Source organism: Tiliqua scincoides, chromosome 6 (assembly GCF_035046505.1).
Source record: "Tiliqua scincoides isolate rTilSci1 chromosome 6, rTilSci1.hap2, whole genome shotgun sequence".
NCBI lineage: Eukaryota > Metazoa > Chordata > Lepidosauria > Squamata > Scincidae > Tiliqua > Tiliqua scincoides.
Window position 1 is genome coordinate 76,748,491 of NC_089826.1, and position 23,035 is coordinate 76,771,525.

Sequence of the window (23,035 nt, forward strand, 5' to 3'; positions counted from 1 at the left end):
GGGTATGCCTTTCAGAGGCCTTCTGAGGCCCTGGGAGGTAATGTATGCCCTTAGAAAGCTTTAGTTTAAAGTGAAAAGTGCCTTTTTAAGGTCTCCAGGGGAGGGCTTCTGAGGCCCAATGAGGTGTAAGGGAGTGTTAAAATTTAAGGGTGCTGGATGCCAGATGCCCTAGCTACACCACTGATGCCTATCATCACCACCCACTAGTAAGACATTCCCCACCTCCACTAAGAAACAGACTTTCATGGGGTACCAACAAAAATGAAGGTCCTCCTCACATGTTGTTTTCTCTGGAACATTCAGGGCTAAACAAAATGGTGGAGAATACACACACACACCAATTCAGCTGAATCTTAGGTAGCCAAGCTAGGCAAACTTCTTCCCAAGCCATTGGAGAACAGTTGCTGCTTGCAATAGATAGAAGTAAGCTAGTTGGACCAATGGTCCAATTCTAAAGACACACACCCGTAAAGTTTTGCCTGCCTGCAAAGCATTAGCTAGTAACATGATTAATGCAATATCCACTATTTATGTTCAAAAGCTAAATCTTCCTTTTCAAATAGCCTACTAAAGTAGGCTATTGGGGGGGGGGGGTAAGCTAGAAGGAGTATTCATACTTTATACAATCCTGAAAATGTCAAACTACTTAGTTTACAGATTTAATGTTACATCACTAGAAGATACCATTAAAAGAACACATGTGGCATTTGTCCAAAACAGGTTTTTTTGAAATGCATTAATTCAAGCCAAAACAGGAGAAGTGATTTAGAATCTAAAGTTACAGATGAGAAACTTTTTCCTGTATGTGGTATCTTTTACTGCAGGATTTAAATTCTGGATGCGAGTAATTCACTAGCAGAACTCTTGCCCATTGTCGATATTAGAGGCTAGTGTCTGAAATATGAATTTGTGATCAGCCATTTGTTACAGCTTTAACATATAGCAAACAGAAAGGGGGGACGACTGAGTATTTCAGCAACACTAAGAATAGAGCAGTAGCTGGAGTTTTAAAAATGGGTATTTACTGTCCAACTTAATGATAAATTCAGAAATTTTTAAAACTATCATTCTCATTGCCAGTGAGCACATTGTCGGATGACGAGGGTTGAACTGGCCTAGGAGAACCAGTATAATTAAGTTTCTCAGTTCTTGGAAGATTAGAATTTCAATTACATAAGTGCAGAAAAAACAGCCAATGCTCTGTGTGTTCGTCAGTAACTCCTCCTATGTGCTAAAAACAAACCCTGCTTTATACATCCTCAATGCAATAGGTTAGAACTGCAATGGCTAGAAACAAGGCTTTTTCCACTCTGGGCCTTGGATTATGGAATGACTGGCCTTTAGAGATGGGGAAAAGGCCTATCTATTTGGCTGGTTTCAATAAGAGTGGTAAGATGTAATTTTGGCAAACATTTGGCTAATTTAGTAGCTTATAGATGTTTTGTTTTACAATTTTATCATATTGTGCTGATTTTAAATGTCATTTATCACTCTGAGTATTGCAAAAGTCACCTAGACATATTTTCAACAAATAAATGTGACAGTTAAGTTGAAAAAAGACCCACTGAAAAAGTCAGAAGTGATACCCTATTGTACCATTTAATTCCTTGACTTCATCCCTCTTTTCATATTACAACCATATAGTACATTCTTAGTTGGACTTTTTTAATACTTTAAGGGTAGACAGCTCACATTAACCAAAAATGCACAATAAAGTTACACCTAGTTCATACAAAAACAAAAGATGAGATGAACACACCATACGTAGACTGTACCACTTCAGACAGCAGTTGGTCAACAGCATGACCGAATGCTTCTGGAAGGGGGAGGGATCCCTGCACATACAAAATTAGCATATAACTGAGATAGCTAAGCTAGAACTCTTCTAAACCTCCAGTTGCAATATGAAGTGCAACAATCCAAAAAGAGGGTTTTTTTTCCATCTTATCTATTGTTTGTACAAACTATGCCTTAGTGATCAATATAATAGCCAAGTCTTACCTGGTGAGCCGTTTAGGTTGAGGTCGCTCACCAAATTTCCTGCAAGCAAAGCAAAACAAACACAGTCATTTGTTTACAAGCTCATATACTGGCGTGCTGCAAGCCTTTAAAAAATATGTTTTTATAAGAGCAAAACATTTTTTTACACACACATGTGCATGTCAGGATAAACTTTACAGGGCTTTAAATCTTTTTTTGCTAGAAACAGAAGGCAATTATTTATTCACATTACTACTGAAATACAATTAAAATGCAGGTGTGTCTCAAGAAACTTCAATACTTCAGTTCATACTGAGATACAGCAATTACAATTTGTATTTTTAAGAATGTTTCATCATGGGTTTCTTTTCAAATCTATGAGGCTCCAGAGGAAAAAAAAATTCAATATATCCACAAAATTATTGGAAAAATTCAGTATTTTCAATATAAAACATGTATATGAGGGAATGCCCCCATACTAACAAAGCATGAAGCTAGAAAAAAAAATCAGCTGAGGACACGAGAAATGTGGTGTTGTTGGTGCTATGGGTGCCCAGACCCACAGATTTGTTCCAGAAACAGAACACCCACAGATGCATGACCATAATGTTAATTCAAACATGTAGCTAATGTAGCAAACATGTAGTTAATTCAAACATGTAACAAATATGCAACCCTTGAGAAGGTAGTCTTCACACACTTCACACACAGTTATATGGTAAAGACTGTTTCCCTTGGGGGGGGGGAGGAAGGAGTTTGATGGTCCCTGATAAAAGCTGTGGGGACAATGTCATGTTGAAGATGCAAGGGCAAGGGAAAAAAAAGATGACATTCCCTTCCTCCCCCAATCCTGCAATGGCCCCTGACTCAATAATTTAAATGCATTAAGTTAGATGGGGCGCAATCCTAACCAACTTTCCAGCACTGGCAAAGCTGTGCCAATGGGGCATGTGCTGCATCCTGCAGTTAGGGGGCAGTCACGGACATCTCTTCAAGGTAAGGGAATGTTTGTTCCCTTACCTCAGAGTTGCATTACCCTTACTTTGGTGCTGGAAAGTTGGTTAGGATTGCGTCCTAGGTCAGTAACAAACAAAAAATGATGTCAAGTCCAAGTATCTACTCTCCCCAGGGCTTTACAAAACATACTGCCAGTTCCAGTTTACAAATATGGGCTCACCACAGGATGTAATGGACTCAGTGAAACCTCCAGCCCTTGGCCAACAGGAACCCATGTAAACCAATAGGGCAATGTGGTTAAATGAGGCATGAAGAGAGCAGAACAAGATTTCCGATTAGAATTTCCAGGGAACAAAATTTTTGCATCTAAGATAAGGGAGCATGCATGTGTGACCTTGTGTGAGGAAGGGAATGCCACAAGTCTCTGGCCTCAGCCAAAGGGAAGGGGTCTATAAAATTTGCAAAGGAAAAGGGCAACTCAATTCATCCCCCCTCCTGCGAGCAATGATTATTCAGACAACCTTCACCTAAACTGTATCTAAGCTATGTAGGTGAATATGTGTATATTCATATTCTTCTCCACTTTATGCTTGCTTCCATTTTCCTCCTCCTCTTGTGTCAAATGTGAGCTCACTGGAACAAGAATTTGTCTTCTCATTACTTTAAAGTGCTAGATACACAAATAGCACTATATAAATAATACACCAATTCCCTTCTTCTCTTGAGCTCTTGCTTCTCTCCTTGACTGAAAGCCAGAGAGCTCCTACTTAGGATGGATAGAATGGATAGAAGAAAGTTATTTTCCCTCTCACACAATACAAGAACCAGGGACCATCCACTAAAATTGACTGGTGGGAGCGTTAGAACAGACAATATGAAGTATTTCTTTATCCAGAGTGTAACCAATCTGTGGAATTCCTTGCCACAGGATGTTGTGATACTACCTAGCCTAGATACCTTGAAAAGGAGATGGAATTGAAAATTCCATCACAGGTTACAAGCCATAATTTAATACAACCTCCAGCTTTTAGAGTTAGCCTATCTTTGAATGTCAGGTGCAAGGGAGTAACAACAAGATACAGGTATCTTCTTGTCTTGTGGGCTCACAGAGGCATCTGGTGAGCAACAGTGAGATACAGGAAGCTGGACTAGATTGGCCCTTGGCCTGATCTAGCAAGGCTCTTTTTAATTTTATTTCCTACTATTATGGGTATCTCCATGTCTGAGAAAGAAGTGACTAAATCTGCAGAAAATAAAACATACAGGCAGTTTGCAAACAGCTCTGTTGCTTTCTGTCTCAGTAAAAATGATTTCTTCTAATGCCTTTCTTCTAAAAATGACTCTTACTTGTAAAGGTTTTCTTTCATCTGTGCTCCATGGCTTCAAGTTAAGAGTTCGTTGTTATATGTAATTGAGGTCAATTACATACTATCCAAACAAGCAGAAAGCAGACCAGAAGTTTTTTTATTTAAGTATTTTAAAGCTACATACCTGGGTTTATAATAAAACTTAGTATTTCTATTAAACTGTGCTAACCTTTCTATGACCCTATCATCTCAGGGTCACTTCAGTAGAAGTTCATGGGCAGGCAAATGTCACATCACAGCACTTTGTAAAGGCAAAAAGGATAACCACCGTCATGACCCAGTTAACTTTTTTTCTTAATACAAACAAATTGTAAAGTCCAAGGCTCCATCTACATAAATGTCAGCTGCTTTGCTCTAGTCTACAACATCAATATTATGTTAGAGTTTATGGACTTTTACCTGACTTGCTTTGAGATGAGATGTGTATACACCTCCCATCTTAGTTCCATTATTTTCCATGCACCATAATTTTCAAAAGATATTTACCACAGACCAATAGTTTATATTTCAGTACACACATACACGCACACATACAAAAGACAAGCGGCGATCTGTGATCTCCGTAACTATTGATTGTTACAATCTAACTCAGTCGAAGTCAGGGATGAAAATAATCCATCCCTAGCCAATGGTTCAATGAAACATTTACAAGCATTCCAGCTGCTGAGAAGTCTAAAAAACTCAACACACAAGGTCTACAGATAGCATTATTTATCAAAAGGGCTCAGCATGAAGTATCTGTGTGCAGACAAGAAAGACACAGAATGCAAATGTGTACAAGTTTTTAAGTTGTACATGTAGACTTCACTCATCGGAAACGTTGAGAATGGGTTAGGAAAGCAACCCTCCTTGCTACAGAACAGAAAAATATTTAGCCAGTGAAACTACCCCACTCTCTCAGTTTATCCTGAGCACCTATACGTCTACCCTGTGCACCTATATTACCCTGTGCACCTATATTACCGGGTATATCTAAACAGACAGGTCCTAAAATACTTCCAACAGTCCAAGAGATGGGGCATCGCTCAAAAGCAGCATGCCTGCTACGTATGCAGAAATTCCAGGTTCAATCCTCAGTATCTCCACAGAGGTCTAGGAATTATCTATATAAAGCCCTAGACAGCTGCTGCTAGGGCTATGGAGACAGTACCAAGCTAGAGTGACCAGTGCTTTGACTCAGCAGAAGACCGCTTCCTATATAAAAAGTAGTATTTGCACATTATATCATAAGCGTTATGAATAAATAACAAACCTACTGTATTCTAGCTTGTTATGAACAGCTTAACATTTTGAACTAAATTGATCATAGGCAGTTCACATCTCCACTCTGACCAAACCATAACCATCTCATATCATATCAGTATATATTACACTTAAAAGATACATGTTTTACTTTTCACTTATGAATGAGCCAGGGCCAGGCGTTACAGTTAATTTCTCGTGAAAGGAAACTATTGCAATGAGTCTGGTTTTGCACCTTGTGTACATTCAGCAGATCTACTGTGTGCACAATAATGAATTTTAAGGTGTTTATACCTTTAACCAAGAATAAAGTCTAAAATAAAACAGATAGAAGATCAAAAGATTGACCTAAATCAGAGCTATTCAAACTGGGACATCGAGAGTTACAGCCTGACAGCCCTGGCCTCTGCTCCCTTAAGGGGCAGGGCAGGGAGAAGGCAGTGCCGGGATCCCTGCAGCAGCCTGTTGAGAGTGTGGGGAGCCCTGCGTAAGCCTCTACAAGACTCCCCGACGTTCCAAAAGTGGAACGATCGCACTCCACTTCCGCAAAACCAGAAGAGGAGCGCGATCACTCTGCTTTCACTTTTAGAAGGCTGGGGAGCACTGCAGACACTCGCGCAGGCTTCCCCACATTCCTGGGAGGTTGCTGCAAGGACTGGTGAGTACATCCCAGTCCCTGCAGCTCCCCTTAGCAATGCAATAAACATTTTAAAATTCATTATCGTGTGCACAGTAGATCTGCTGAATGTACACAAAGTGCAAAACCAGACTGATTGCACCCTTTCTTGAGAAATTAACTGCAACGCCTGGCCCTGGCCATTATGAGCCGTTACTTGCAATTAAACAAAAGATCTCTTACACACCCTTTACCATCTTAAAAAGTCATCTACATTGACGTTTGGTAACATGCAACTTTATTCAGACATAATCAATGGACTGTTTAAAAGAAAGATGATTATGCAGTTGGCAGCCCTAGTTTATCCAGAGATACCACTTATTTTATTCAATTTAGCACAAATCTACTCCATCACCTAACCACTACTTAAACAGCTGTGACATCGTAAATAAGGAATTTAAACCTACATATTATCCTTTATTAATTCCCCTTCTTATTTCCTATTCTAGAATAAAATGATGTAAGGTAGGATGGGATAGATTTGTGCATGAGGTGTTTAAACATCAGTAACCTACACAGAGACTAGGACAGAATAGTCTCCTTTTCTTCAAACGACTGGAACACCTCTGTACATCAACAATGAAAAAGATGCAAAGAATAAGTGTTCTCATTTCTTCCAGATCAGATTTCTTTTCTGCAGAGGACTTCCATCAGGTCCTTCCAGAGATTCACAATTACGACAGGCAAGAGATGTTACAAGAACAGAGTCCCTGCTTTTTCTTCCACTGGTACACAATTGTGCTAAAAGATGAAAGGCCCATTAAGTCAAGTGAGGTCAATACTCTCTGCTTGTTGCATCCCGACAAAGAATGAGTCTTCCAATACTCACCCATCCATCTCTAGCGTTTTTTAAAACTGCTGTTGATGCAAATGAGAGTAACTGAAAAGTGGGCAGAAGAAGGGACCTGAATCTTTCACCACTACTACTTAGGTAGGTACAACGGTTACTGCCCTCTTTTTTCTCTCTGTCAAAGATAAGAAATGAATCTAACTAAACTCAAATTTCAAGTCTTTTTTAACAAGGCAGTTAATGATCACCTAAATTAAATCTGTTCTGAAGAAGATAAAGCAAATGCTCCAATTTACTTCAAAGCATCGTCAGTTGATTCAGCCTGCTGCAAGCAGAAGTCATTACTGTACATTCTTTCAAAACAACAAAACAGGGTAGGAGTTAATGAAACAATCAATCTACATTCTTGACAACAGTTACTAAAAGTATAAGTGCAAACATTAGAATAGATGGGAAAGTGGCAGAGCTTTATCAAGCACAACAGTATACTCAATAACAATCCAGAGACTGAGCATTAAGAATTTCTAGTTCATGCTTTCCAGCTGGGCAATCATTCTTAAATGCTAGAAACAGTTACAAAACTGAGCCTGCAATCCTGTCCACACTTTCCTGGAAGTAAGCCCCATTAACTATAATGGAACTTACTTCTGAGTAGACAGGCATAGGATTGGGCTCTGAGAATATTTCACATATTCAACTTTTATTATATAAACTGACCTGAGCAGATGAAAAGGAAGTGTTGTGTTTAACATGAACACCAATGATTTCTATGCCCCAAGTATTAGCCTTGCACGCTCTTAAACATATTGACATAATAATGTTCTGTGCCAACTGACACATAGCCCCTAAAACAGAAAACCTGGTTCAACTTTGTAAAAGTTGAGTTATACATTAGCATTTCTCAACGTTTATCCCCCATGGTACCACTTCGCATGATTCTGGTTGAGAGGCCAAATGCAACATGACAAACACCAGTAAGAGGTTCAGGGTGGATAAGAGGGCTTTTTGGAGCATCCTGCCGCTGTTTGTGTCATGTTCCTGGTCTTGCTGCCAGGCAGTAGGTGTCCAGAGGTCCCACAAGTACCACCAGACACCACCTCAAGTACCACTGGTAGTACTCATACCACTAGTTCAGAAACACTGTTCTACACTGCAAAAATCAGAGATTACAACAGATCTGATGAACTGCACAACTAGTCCTACATACAGAAAGGGACTTTGGGCTGGCATTTCTGGAACAGTCTGCCTTCACACTAACTTGCTCTGAAACACAGGAGACTCTCAAAGCAAAAGACCAAAATTCAGTCTATGGCAATTTAACATGGGCTGACAAAGACCCCTGTCTGAAATCCTGCATAGACTCTGCTAGTCCGTTTAGACAACATTGAGTGTCAGGAACCAATAGCCTTACTCCAAATACATATATTTATTTCAAACACACACAAAATATCCTTGAAACTCTTGTTTCTGGCCAATGTCATACATCTCACATATATTCAATAATTAAGACATACAATGTATCGTTACCATTCTGAAATTATTTCATCAGAGGTGAGAGTGGGCAAAGAACAATCATTATAGGGTTTGTGTAGTCAGTTGACAATCTGCAAATAATCAGTAGCCAAAAACGTGTAGCCTAAATTCCAATATCTTTCTCTTTACAAGATCACATGAAGTCAACTATTAGGGTACAATCATTTACATTCAGGACAGCCATTCATATGCAGGGGGAAAGGAGCGGAACAGAGCTACACTAGCTTGGATAATTATTACATAAAATGCCCAAAGAAAATTATTTGTCCCATGGAAGTGATGTGGAAAGGCATCATTCAGATATTTATGGGCTGCAAGCCTGAACCAGAATGTTAACTTTTCTTCTTGAAATACAAGAACAAGAACAGAATCCAAGTTAGTTTTTTCGGTAATCATCATTTGCAGAATACCAGCTTATACAAAGAAAAGACATTCAAGTTATGTTCCTCCTTCAACATATGGTACTGTAATACCTCCATTAATGCTGGAGGCAGCAGTTCCTGAAATGCTGTTCCTGAAAAGCTGAGTGCTGCCTGAAACAACACTATAAGAGACATCATTGAAGGAAACTGGTACTGATTGACCAGAATGCCCTGCTTCCATTAGCTACAACAGACAATCAACAAACCCAGAATGGAAGAGTGCTATAAGAAAACCTCACTAGCAGAGGTATTACTGTAAATACAAGAATCCAAACACACAGGAAACTGGGAGGAAGACCAATTACTATTATATTATAACAGATGGTCATTCTGCAGTTCACATTTACATATGAAGAGGTGCTTTGTTACACAAATAAAAATGGATCACTCTCAAAGAAAGTCTAAGAGTAAAGACTTCAATGGCAAGAGATTTAAGTAAAAAAAATGGCAGTAAGATTTGTCATCTCTACCTCCTCCTACCAAGAGAGAAGCTCCAAGTCCAGGGGGTTCATGAAATCCCCAGATATAACAACAGAAACAAGGGGAACTGCTCTTCAGGATTTTATTTTGTAATGCTGAATGAATACAGAAAAATAGGGGCGGGGAGTTGTCCTTTCCCCCAGCATAGGTTTATCTTTATTCTTGGCCTTCTGGGAAGCTCAATGGAAGCTTTCTTCTAAAATGCAGTAGAGTCTCCGGGGTTACTTCGCTGGTATTTTTTAAAAAGCCACTTCAAAAATTAACAGAGTGACTACTGGAGTACAGGGTTTCATAACAACCATTTTCAGGGACACATAGCACCGTGCCTCTTCTAAGCAACTATCTCAGTGGAGGTTGTGCCACACAGACTTCGGAGCAGGAAACTGGTTTTGCTGTCAGTGCACTGTCCCCAGTTGCAGCACTCTGAGGTTAAAACTGTAGTTTCCCCATCAAAGGAAAACTATCAAGATAGCTTTAATGATTCCCAAAAAAGATCAACAAAAAAGAAAAAGTTGGGCACTTCCTACTACCATATTGAATGTTGGGTAGCTAGCCTTCATACACAGCCTTTTAAAATCAAAGGTTGAAGAAACAGAAAACTCAAAGAATATAAAGTCATTAAGGAGATAGGAGAAGCGGCCTGCTTGATGAAGCACAGATGAAGGCCTCAACATTACAGCTTAACACCAGGATGACCCAATTGGAAAAACATATCTCTACCAAAGTAAATCACTTGGGAAGCACTGAAAAGACTAAGCTGAAGAACACTCAAACCAATCCTAAGCATGTTTACTCAGAAGTAAGTTGCATTACAGACAATGGAGTTTATGCCCAGGTAAGTATGCATAAGTTAGTCTGAGATGTTTAATAAATCAAGAGATGAACTTATGGATTTGGAGGTTAAAAAGAGGCACAACAATTTATAATATCATAGGCAAGGGGAAGGAAGAAGAACAATGGGATTAATCAGGTTTATGGGTAATTGAGATCCAGTGTAATGCAATGGTCAGATTAGATCAGCAGATACTCAGGTTAAGGTTTTTGCTTAGACATAAAGCTTAGTGGATGACCTTAGCCCAGTCACTATCTCTCAGCACAACATACCTCACACAGTTGTAAGGCTAAAACGGGAAAGGGCAGGGCCATGTACACTGCCCTGAGTTCCTTGGACAAAGGGGAGACTATCCACATACATACGTAGGAGAGAATATGTTTGTACTTGGGGATGCAGCAAGAATGAGGGTTAAATGTGGGTTTTGGATCAACTTCTGTTTTTTGGGAGGTATCCAGTTTGAGTGACTGTCAGCTACCTACTTCCTGTTCCTTGCTGCTGAATTCTCTAGTCTTCTACCCAAAGTTGGTTTTCCAGAGATCTTGCAAAGCACCACATGGGTTCTTAGTCCAATTCAAACAGGATAGCTTATGTCTCCTACTATACTGGAACTACTGCATAATGTATTGAAATAAATAGAAAGGGGATTCCTGTCTAAAATATATTAACATCACAATGCAATCAACAGCTCTTCTTCCCATCTGAACCCAAGCACTAAACTCCTCAGAATCCTTGAAAAAACTGTTAAGAAAAGAATTAGTCTAATGGTCTAGATCAGGGGTGTCCAAAGTTTTTGGCAGGAGGGCCACATTGTCTCTCTGACACTGTGACGGGGAAAAAAAGAATTAATTTACATTTCAAATTTGAATAAATTTACATAAGTTTACATAAATGAATATATTAAAGATGAACTTATATGAATGAATGAAGGTCTTGCAATAGCTCAAGGCCTATAAAAGGCCTTGCACAAAGCAAGGCTGGCCTGTCCTTGTCTGCCACTACTGCATCGCAGATGTGAAACAACAAGCAGTGGAGGGAGCCCTCATCCCACAACTCATGTGAGAGGTTAAACAGTCGCCCTCACGCTGACAGCAGTTGCATCAGGCCAGTGTGGGCTCCAACAAATCTCTGGAGGGCCAGAGGCTCATTGGAGACTGGAGACTCTCTGAGGGCCGCATTGAGAGGCCTCGAGGGCCGCAAGTGGCCCCAGGGCCGGGGTTTGGGCACCGCTGGTCTAGATGCCAATTCCTTGCCAAAAAACTAATATCAAAAGATAATATCTGCTACCCAACAAGAGATGACAAAAACCAAAGAAAAAGTGCAACTTGTTACCAGATGGGGGAGCCTTGACCCCAAAGGAAGAGAGCATACTAGCAAATGCAATTCTTGGGATGGACAAAATTTTGAGCAAAAAGTGACATCTTTCACTACAGAAAACATTATTCTAATTGAACTTATTTCCTCAGTACTGGAATAATTTAAAAAACATTTCCCTAGTGCTGTATTTTAATAGCTCAAGTTAATACTGACAGTTTGCTGTTATTCATAAGCCACCATTCCACACTCAATCTTTCCATACCCAATGAAGTGAAGCCCTAGTCTCATACAGCACAAAACTGGATAATGAACTGCAAAGGTTTAAGACAGTGCTTTTCAACCTTTTTCATCTTGCAGCACACTGGCAAGGCACAGGTCAAGGCACACCATCAGCTTTTTGACAATTGACAAGACACAGTGGGGGCTCACATCCCCTAATGGTCCTATTAATAAATGATTCTCTCCCAAATTCCCATGGCACACCTGGGTACCATTCGCAGCACACCAGTGTGCCATGACACAGTGGTTGAAAACAGCTGGTTTAAGAGAAATGGTGGATAAACAACAATACATTTGAGATACTATCCACACTGCAGTTTACATCTGACAAGATAATTCTTTGTTGAACAATACAGGGATCAGAGCTCCAGCTGTAAATAATGAAAGAACTGAAGGTCTTCAGTTTCCACACCAAATGAAAGGTTAATTCTCTGACATGAGGTGTGGATCAATAGCAGAGTACAGCTTTGCAGCCATCTGGTTCAGTTCCCAGCATGTCTAATTAAGAAATCACCTGAAGACTGTGTATCCCTTCACACATGGCACCTTTCCTATGTGTGTGAAAGAAAAAATGCTTTACATGAAGCAGCTCTCAGAATCTGAGAGACATCTAGCACCCCAGATAAAAGGTTACTGAAAGTAAAATTTGGGAAAAAAATGGGTTACTGGTCTTGCTCAGCATAAGGGGGTTCCTTCTTTCCTTAAACACTGAGCCACACACTAAAATGATAGCAAAGTAGGTAAATAGAAAAAAGTTGAAAAAGAACAAGACAGGAATCTTTGCTTCCTTCAAGTTGTAAAAGAAAGGAGCCACTTGTGAGTCATGTAATCTGAGTTAAAATCGAATGAAGGCAAATCTGGAGCTTGGGAAGCAGAGCTTCACTTTTGGCAAGATTCTATCAACCACCAAAACCTAACCCTAAGGTGCCCAAGCTCTTAAGGCTTGCAACTCTTTTAAATGTCCTCCACTTTTTCTTCTGCAAAACAAAGATAAATTAGGTAGATGGATGACAAGCTCCTAGCTAGCCTACAACACACATTTTTACACAGACATGAAAAAGCACACCTCAGTGAGTCAGTTGCTAGATGCAGGTTGTTCAATACTGTGTAGACACAGAAATGTTGCCACTTTGCTAAAAAGTTCTTCCATTTTAAGGTTGAGCCAGGATGCCCTTTAGCTCACCTTTGACACTGATTAAGACCAGACCCTCTACTATACCATCAGTTTCAGTATTTCGGAGCTTTGGTGAAGCCTTGGTTCTGAGATAAGAGGGTCATGTAGAGGAAAGTGAAGGTACTCACCCTTTACCATCCGCAGCAGTAAAGTAAAGCAGATTCGCCACAAACACCCTAGTGTTATCAAGTTGCTGGTGGTGCTGATCTTCCAAATTCTACTTGTGATTTGGCAATGAGCAGAAAAACTCATAAAACAGGCCCCTTCTCCTTGGGACTTGAAAAACATCTTCAATGTCTAGCTCAGCTGCAAAATTTGTGACATTTCAGTGTAGCTGGTGGCAAATAGGTTCACAGCAGGGAAATCCCAATGGTAGCTCTGGGTGAAATCCCATAGGGCAAAACACTTCCATGATGAGGTTTCATATGTGAGCATTCATTTCATTTCCCACCCTGTTGAGGGCATCTGCCAAGCTGTAGGATTGTGCAGCAAGACATACAGCTCTTGGGAAGATATTGTGTTGCACACCCCAGTCCAAATTGTAAAAAACTTTTCAATGTTTGTTCATACAATCCTTTAGAATTTGTACTACCTGATCCTTCAAAATGGTGCAAGAAATTTTTGTTCTTTGAAGACTGCCAGCAGCTCTGAAAAGTTTATCTGGGCCTTGCTTTGTTGCGGTGACCAAACTCCAATGACTTTTAAGGAAACCAGTGTGAGATCCCCATTAACATATCTGTGTATGGTCTTGATTGGTGTGTTGATGTCTGGAAAGCTGTGCTGTGGAATATTATGACATGGCTCCTGAACCTTGGGACAAAAATACATAGAATCCAGCAGGACTCAACTAGCTCTGCAGATGTGGTTCTGGTCAAAATTTCTTGGTGGTCAACAGTTAGCCCTTGTGGTTGATATATAGGGCCAGATAAGTTTAGCAGGACCAGAGTGAAGTCCAGTGATGTTTGAGGAACATTCTGACACTGTAAGAAAATCCATCCAGGTAAGGAAAGAACTTATCCATTAAAACCATAGGTAAAGAAAAACCAATGCTGATGAAACGTAGCAATCACAGTCATATATTTGGTGAAAACCTTCAGTGCGAAGGAGGTGTCAAAGAATACTGGAAGTGCTCAGTGCTGACCAGAAAAAGTATAAATACTTCCATTTTATGTGCCTTCTGTCCCATTTGCCTTGAAGAAGCATTGATAGTAGCAGAGAAGTAGGTGTGATGGCAGATGGTTACAACATGACCGCAAAAGGAGCAGTGTGTCCCCTAAAGTGCAGACTGGAGGCAAATTTTCCAGTTATATCCTGTCTGGAAAACGTTTTACAGTGGGTGAAGGTGTCCATGAGGTGGTTTTCTCCCAAACAGAGAAGGCAGGTGTTGTCCAGCCAGGGAGGGAGTTTGCCCCATAATGGCAAAACATTTTAAAAATGACTCTGCCTGCCATCCAGTAAAGCAGAGTTAACCAATCTGCTATCTATGGAGTTGCAATGATCTTCTATATCAGAACCCGGAAAATGTGTTTCAACTGGAAAAACACATTTAGAGGTCTGCACTGTGTCATATACAGTCTGTTCCCGTTATCTGCTAGGGTTAGGTTTATGGAAAACTTAGCGGATACCAAATTAGCAGATACTGAATCATTGATCCTATAGGGAAAATGGGGTTAGATTCCAGGGGACTCTTTTCACCATACACTTTATGAACTTTATGAACCTGAACTTAAAGTCTATAGGACCGTATGATTGCAAGGGCTCATCAACATTTCAAACATCTGATGCTTCCTTCTCTATGCTGGATATCCCTTAATCATTTGAAGGTTGCTGGCCCGAGGCCTCAGAGATCAGCAGACAGAAGGGGGTTGCTTCACCTGTCATCTTCCTTCACCTGTCTCTTGGCTCATTTGCTGGGCTGTCCCAGAGCAGTCTCTTGGCTCATTTGCTGGGCTGTCCCAGAACCAGAGCAGCCCTCAGGTAGCCTTCCAAGAGACATCTCATCACCTCATCAGGGATGTGAAGGTTCAGTTGGAATCCCTGAGATGGTGTCCAAGCTGATGGGGCAAGCCTGCAAGCGGACACAATTGTATCCAACAATTTTCCACAGGCCAATACCAATGACTGTTTGATGTGGCACCAGCACAGTATCCGCAGATAACAAGAACAGTCACAGATAATGAGAGGTAGATGACAATTCTGCCCCTCGCTGATAAGCAAATTCACATATAAAGAGAACTGTAAACATAGGACTGCAACCTATGCATATCTACTTTAAAGTTCCACTATATTTAGTAAGTTTCTCTTTCATCTATAGGTTCAGGATACTTGTGAATATAATTTCTGTCAAGTATAAAAGAAGCAGGGAAGTTGCACACAGCTAGATGTAGGCAGTGGTCAGGTAACAAAACTTGCTGATGTGTAAATTGTAACGCTGGTCTAATATTTTTAATATCTACAATTTTACAACTTAGTTGTAAAGGGAAGTTTACACCTCAGTTTTCAAATACAGCCATCTTGCTGGTATTTGAAAAGGCTACCCTTCTCTTCAGTAGGGAAAAGTTCATCAATCTGCACACCAACAACAAGAAGTTAGCATCCTGCTGCTGCATAACAACGCTACCTCCAACAAGAATTTCTGTAAAATCTCAGTCATCTATTGTGGACATTAGCAAATAAATACCATACTGAACCATAGTGATTTCCACTGGTTTTTAACACAGCAGTTTCAACAGAAAAACCTCCTTTTGGCAGATTAATCATATTTTTGACCCTTGTTTAATCTGCACACTGAGGCAGATTGGTCTATCATGGTGTATCAAAGTGATATTTTAAGCTTCTAAATCTAAACCATCTCCTTGTGCCTCTTCTTCTGGTCATTTTCAGTTTTGTCTGAAACTTGATCAGTTACAAAAACTACTAGTACAGAACACTATAAAGTTTAAGAGAACTTAAGTAGCAACCTCACTACAGATAGAAATGAACTCAAAATCTGACACATGGCAGGTGGATTCTTTGATGGAAATTTCCATCTAGCAATTCATTCCAATGATAAGGGAGTGTAAAAATGTTTAAAAAGGTATAGTCATACTTTGCCATTCTCTTCCAGGCAGATCTTCCAAAAAAATCTAGGAATAGTTCTCTGCATTAATTAATTAATTAACTTCATCCACTTCAAAAGACTAGACTTCCTCGTACCTACTTGGTTATAAACTGACTACATGGGCTTCCTGTTCTTAATGTATCACACAGATGTTGTGAGGCCAGTACACTGTTCTGAACACCTTAGAAAAATGGCTGATACAAATTTAGTAAACCTTGTGAACACACAGCTTAGAAATATGGGGTTGGGTACAGAATGAAGTTAGCATTTTTCTGCAAGATTTTTCAAGAACTGAATAATTTTCATTAGAATAAAACAGTTTGTCAGTTAATAATGAAATACATGAAAAAATTCATTCACTTCCTGTTCACCCAAAAAATAGGCATATACCTCCAACACCAATATATCATTGCAATACAGAACTGAGTAATGACAAGTTTTGCAATACTGCACTGATAAAACTGTTGGGGTATCACATCAGAAGCATGTAGGACATGACTGTAAAATTGTGGTTCTAAGCAATAAATGTGTGGAAGGAAGAAGATTAGGAATCGATTTCTCTGATGTGCAGTCATGGGCTAAAACTGAAATCATAAACATAAAAATTCCTCTTTCAAAATATTGCACTGGATCATATTTGACACTTTTATTCTTTTAGAACTACCACCAAAGGCACACTGGTGACTAAATTTTACAAGTGAGAAGAAGATTGCAACTATGGTTTTTATATTAATTCCTGTCAACTTGACAACAACAAATTATTCTTTCTTGGGACTATCTACAGGTTTCTCTCACAGGAGTTGCACTCTACCCAGAGCTGACAAAGCTCAATCTCCCCCCTCCCTGTACAGCTCCCACACATTCAACTTTTATAAGGGGAATGATCATCAACCTATATGAGGACAGATGCAGGCAGTGAAAAGTTATGTGGCAGCATGCTCTTTTTGCTACTTTACTCAAGTCTCCTTCCACTGGAGAAGCTGTTTTTGTGTGGGTCAATAAGATAAGGAAGCAAGAGTAACCCAGTCTCGACCATGCCTCACCAATTGCACAGACTCCACTTTTTCTAGATATTGAAGACTAGTTAAAAGGGGGTGGTATCACAGGTTGGGCAGCATCTTGAAAAGATGCGGTGTCTACCCTCCCTGTCCCCTTCAAAGGTCAAAATCAGGTGCATACTAGCAAATATTGTGAGCTGCCCTATCAGCACATTATGAAGAGCTTTCTAGAAACCCAAATTTCCCTCTCCTGTGCAACTTGACAAACATCTTCTTCTAGGGCAGGAGGTCTGGTCTAGAGGGTAGAGCCTCCATTAGCCCAAAGATAACATCAGAAGGTCGCTAGTTCGAGGACACCGGCAGCTCCCTGAATGGCTGAGAACAGTGAGACCTTGAAGCAGCTGCCAAGCCAAGCTGAGTGATTCCACCTGCTCTTGATGTGAGCAAGAAGCGTCTTGGCTGCCCTCCATGTGAGAGATGGAGCTGCTTGTCAGCCTGTGTGGGAGAACTGGAGGCCAGAAGTGAGACCAAACCAGGAAGAACCATTCTGAAATGTTGTTGGTTCTTGAAAGAGAGAACCTCTATGATTGTAAAAATCCCCTGGAGGGATTTAGAAACGCCCGCCTATGTAAACCACCTTGAATAAAGTCAGAGGAGTAATCCGATGACCAGAAAGGCAGTATATAAATACCAAGTTATTAGTTATTATTATTATCTTCTCCATGGTTCCTACAAGCTGACAAGGGCCACAACATCCCAACAAGCACTAATTGGCAAGATGTGGCACCACCTCTTTTTAATTCTATCCTATGCATTCTGCTTGCATAGTAACCTGGCAATGCATCTTTTCTGCTGCTATCCTTGCTGGTGCCCATTCTTTCCCGTATTATGCTCCTATGTGATACACAAAAGTATGTACAGTACTACTTTCAATTAGTTGAAGGTTCTGCTTAATTTTCAGCTTCTGAAAAGAGAGTCTGGTGCCTCTTATGAAAACTCTTTGCTTCCAAATATTGTTTCTACTTGAGTACAAAGTTCTAAAAGACACTTAACTATTGCCAGTAATGTTCCAAACTACTTCAACACAATGCAAAGTACTCCATGTTATTCAGATGTTACAGCATGTATAACAATATTTTACAGTAACAAAAGCAGCAAACAAGATGGAAGAGAAGATTACATTTATGGTGCAAGCTTAAGCACTGCACTCACAAGTAGGTCCTCTAAAATTAATAGTATTTATTGTATAATAAGTACTGTATGTGCATGTTAGAAATTAAACTGAAGTAATCAGAGAACCACAATGTTCCAGACAATATTTACATAACTTCCTCAACAGAAAACTGAGGTCTTAAACTCAAAGTCGCTTCACACACACACAATTTCATAACTGGTTAAAATGTGAACACAAAATTCCGAGGTGAGAATATCATTAGCATGTATTCATATTCAACAACAAAAGACACAGAATTCAGTAACAGAATCAGGTGAATTTATATTTAGACCATACAAAAGCTAAATCAAATATTTCAAACCATGCTTTCATCTTATTTCCCTGACTTTAGGCTCTTAAAGAGTTATTCAGAATTTATAAGTAACAAATTCTGCTGGGAGAGAGGGGAGCAGAAGAACAACACCAAAACCTTGTCATTGGTGATAAATGGAGCAAACAAAGATTTCAACATCACCACAAGATCAGAGAAAGTGACTGACACAATATAAGTCACGCAAACAGCATATTACTTTACTATATTAAAGCACAATAGAATCAACACATGGCTGGCTGCTGCAACCAAGCAACTGGGACATTAATTCTAAAGACATTGTAAAGTAAACTCCATATTTAAAAAGGAATTAATGTGTTTTGAGAGGAAATGTAAGACTGCAGGCAAGGTAGCATTACCAGGAACAGCAAATTGTGACATTTGAAAACCAAGCATCTCTATATGATAAATTGCTGCCCTTTCACCAACAAGAATGTAATTTCAACACAGTTATAAGGTCTAAATGACATCTTCCTCATAGGCTAATGCCATCCTATAATACAATGAGTTTTATGGCCAAAGATGAAAAGCCTAACAAGTACAACTGAGATTTTGTAGAAGAGTCAACAATATTTAATGCTGTCTATACTGTAGATTGGAATGCATCACAAAACAACACAAAGATAGGATCACTAACGGCTACCATAAAAGAAAAACTAGAGGAAAAACTGGAGCATGTTATTTAATATGATGCAGCATAATGTTGCTCAGTATGCTAAGAAAACTGTGATCCAAAAAATTAGAGAAGAGCAATACTTTTATTAAAAACCAACTAAAGTCTCACAAAGTAGAAAGTTTCAGAGTGCTCAAGAACTCTTCTGCAGACCGAGAGTTAAGCAAAGCTGGGAGAGTTGGGCATGATGGAAAAGCCCCCAAATCTGCACTTCGTAACCATTCTGAGATGGACTATAGAAAGTTTCAGGCATAATTTATTAGATCAGCCTCTGCAAGTTGTACAACAGATTTCAATTTGCACTGAGGCCCAACCGACAAAAGAGCGGCTTCCTCACTTTGTTTTAAAATATAAAACCTTCAGGCCCCTTCCAGGGCAGGGGGTGGAACTAAAGATAAACAGTAGTTTAATATAAAAAAAGTTTGAGATTAATTTTAGGCAGTGCATTAGATAAAGAATAAATAGAAGACAAATTGAATTACATTACCTAGTGATCAGAAGGCATGCAAACCCCCAAAAATTAAGTTTGTGGGGTACACAAGTTATGCTTTATGACATGCCTTATGACTTAGCCAACCTCCATGAACATCTCAGCTAATGTCAATCACCAGTGTGTTGAAAGAAAATGAATTATATAATGCACATGTCAGTGTAACCACTTAGTCATAGGGATAAAATGACAGCTCTCACTTGAAAGAGCTGTGTCTTATTACAGATAGTAACATTTACGCCCTCAATGTGCCAGATGCTTCACCTCAATTACTTTTGGTGTTGTCCTTCAACACCTTTCCTTTTTAAAAAAAAAAAAAGAAGAAGAAGTAATAACACCCATTCTCAGACTAGAGGGGAGATGACACACTGACTTCCAAAGTTCCTATTATCTCCAAAGGGGATAAGAGGGGGAGGGGTCCATCACAACATCAGGTGCTGACAGCAATTTCTTAGATCACATCACATTAAAATTAAATTAACTGAGAGGCCAGGGGACAGCAGCGGTCACCCAACTCTGTTGCTTTACACTGCAATGCGCCAAACACAATTCATTTTATTTTTTTATCTCATTTCCTGGCCCAAGCCTCACAAGAGACAATGCTAAATTTTATGGGCAAGAGTATGGGATGTGTATACCCCGGGGAGTGTTTAAGATCATAAGAGCCCTCTGCATCAGGCTAAAGGCCTATTCTAGCCCAGCTTTCTGTTATCTCACAGGGGCCCACCAGATGCCTCAAGGAGCACACAAGACAACAAGAGACCTGCATCCTGGTGCCACTCCCTCATATCTGGCATTTGGAGGTAACCTACTTCTAAAACCAGGAGGTCATGTATGTCCATCACGGCCTGTAACCTGTGATGGGACTTTCCCTCCAGAAATCTGTCTGATCCCTTTTTAAAGGCACCTAGGCCAGATGCCATCACTGCATCTTGTGGCAAGGAGTTCCACAGATGAGTTATTCCCTGAGTTAAGAAACATTTTCTTTTTGTCTCTTCTAACTCTCCCAACAATTTCAGGGGATGTCCCCTGGTTCTGGTGATGTTTGACAGGGAAAAGAACATCCCTCTATCCACTCTATCCCATTTTATATGTCTCAATCTGCCCCCCAGATGCCTTTTATAATGAAGAGGTTCAAATGCTGTAGTCTTTCCTCATTCCTGGGTTGAGCCCCAATGAGCAAGTGAAACTTGCATAAGTAACACTGCAATCCTTTGCATGTTTACATAAACATGCATAGGATTGCACTGTTACTCATGCAGAACAGCGGTGTAGGGGATATATTGTGTATATTCTAGGCTGAATTCGGATTGCACAGGGAGACAGCTATGTCCTGTGGCAAGGTGTTCCACAGACAAATTACACAGTGGGTAAAGAAATATTTTTTCTCAAACTTTTCATTCCCCCCCTTCCACTTCCTCACTGGGTTTTGCTGCCCTGAGGTTGGGGGGCAAGAACAGATGCTCTGGAAGCAGATGCAGGCAATATATCTTTGGTAGGGAAAGCACGCAACTCACTGGGCTAGGCAAACTCAAGTGGTTGCATTGTGGCTTGTAACCTGTGATGGAGTTTAACTTCAAAAATCTGCCCAATCCCCTTTTAAACGAATCTAGGCCAGGAGTCATCACTGCATTCTGTGGCAATGAGTTCCACAGACATAATTACACACTGGATAAAGAAAAGCTTTCTCTTGATGGTACTCATCTCCTCAATCTGAGTGGATGTCCCCCTGGTCCTGGTGATAAGAGAGGGAAAAAGAACATTCCTGTATCTGCTTTACCAATCTCATGCCTCCATTTATACATCTCAAACCATGAGAAATCTCTCCCTGGTTCCCTTTCAAATACACAGAGACCAGATGACATCACCACATCCCATGGCAAGGAGTTCCACAGACAAATTACATGCTGGGTAAAGAAATGTTTTTTTTAATCTGTTCTGACTCTCCCAACACTCAATTCCAGTGGCTGTCCCCTGGATCTGGTGATGTGTGAGAGAGAAAAGAACTACCCACTTCACCCATCTTGCATCCTGTAGCAAGGAGTTCCACAGACAAATCACACTCTGGATAAAGAAAGATTTTCTTTCTGACTTTTCATTCCACCCTTTCCACTTCCTCACTGTGTCCCTTGGAACCTACCCCCATTTTCCCCACAGGTCCAATGAACACCCCTCCACCCACTCTCCCAGTCCCAAGGCACCCAGGCCAGCTGCCATCACCGGACCCTGTGGCAAGGAGTTCCACAGACGAATCGCACACTGAGTAAAGGAAGATTTTCCTTCTGACTTTTCATTCCCCCCCTCCTCACTGAGCTTTGTCGCCCTGTGGCTGTGGGGGGAGACACCTCTGGTAGCAGATGCTGGCAGTGCGTCTTCGGCAGGGAAAGCAGGCAGCCCACCAGGCCGGGCAGAGCCTGCCTGGGCGGAGGAGGCCACCCGACCTCCCCAGGAAAGGACCCTCCACTCCCAGCCACGGGCTCTGGGGTCGGGGGCTGCCCTCCAGGAGGGCCCCAGAGACATCCCCGCCCTCACGCAGGCCCCCCAGCCCTCAGTGACCGGCGACGCGGCCTCCCCCCGCCTCGGTCCCCCCGGGCGAAGTGGCGCCGGCGGCCTGGCGCCGAGGGGGCTTCCGCCCCCGGCGGGGACTGAGAGGCGGCAGGAGGGCGCCGAAGCCCGGAGAGCCCCGCTGAGGGCGCAGGGAAGCCGCCTTGAGGGGACTGTGCCGCGAGCCCCCCCGCACTCACCCTGTCACAACAGGCGCCATCTTCCACAAACTCTCGCCAAAACTCCTACTCTCGCGAGAGCGAGCCACTGTGTCCATACCGCGCGCGCGCCCGGCCCAACCGCTTCCCCCCTCTTGGCCGGCGACGCGCATGCGCAAAGGGCAGCCTCTTGTCATGTACACACAGGCAAGCGTAAGGGAGAGGGGAAGGGGGCGTGGCCGGACAGAAGGGAACGAACGAGCTCTGAGGGGGAAGGGGGCGTGGCCGGAGAGAAGGGATCGGCCCCGCTCTGGCCCCACCCACTCACACGCTTCACTTCGCTCTTCTCGTCTCAAGAGTCAGACACAACAGGCGTGGGAACTTAGCCCCAAATCTCGCGAGATTTCGCTAGTAGGCTAGGAAAGCGGTTAGTATCGCGAGAGGATAAAGATGTGTGTGGGGAAAGAAGGGATTCCCTT

General features: G+C 41.2%; 1 protein-coding gene across 1 annotated transcript in view; it reads right to left on the reverse strand.

Annotated features, from left to right (window-relative positions):
- Positions 1-22,630, reverse strand: part of RBPJ (recombination signal binding protein for immunoglobulin kappa J region) — a 40,012-nt gene extending 17,382 nt beyond the window's left edge. The window contains exons 1-2 of the mRNA XM_066632199.1: positions 22,599-22,630; positions 2,002-2,040 (exon numbers count right to left, since the gene is read on the reverse strand). Coding sequence (XP_066488296.1) covers positions 2,002-2,040; positions 22,599-22,618 — 59 coding nt within the window. The 5' untranslated portion in view covers positions 22,619-22,630. The remainder of the gene's footprint in view (positions 1-2,001; positions 2,041-22,598) is intronic.
- Positions 22,631-23,035: the final 405 nt, after the last annotated feature.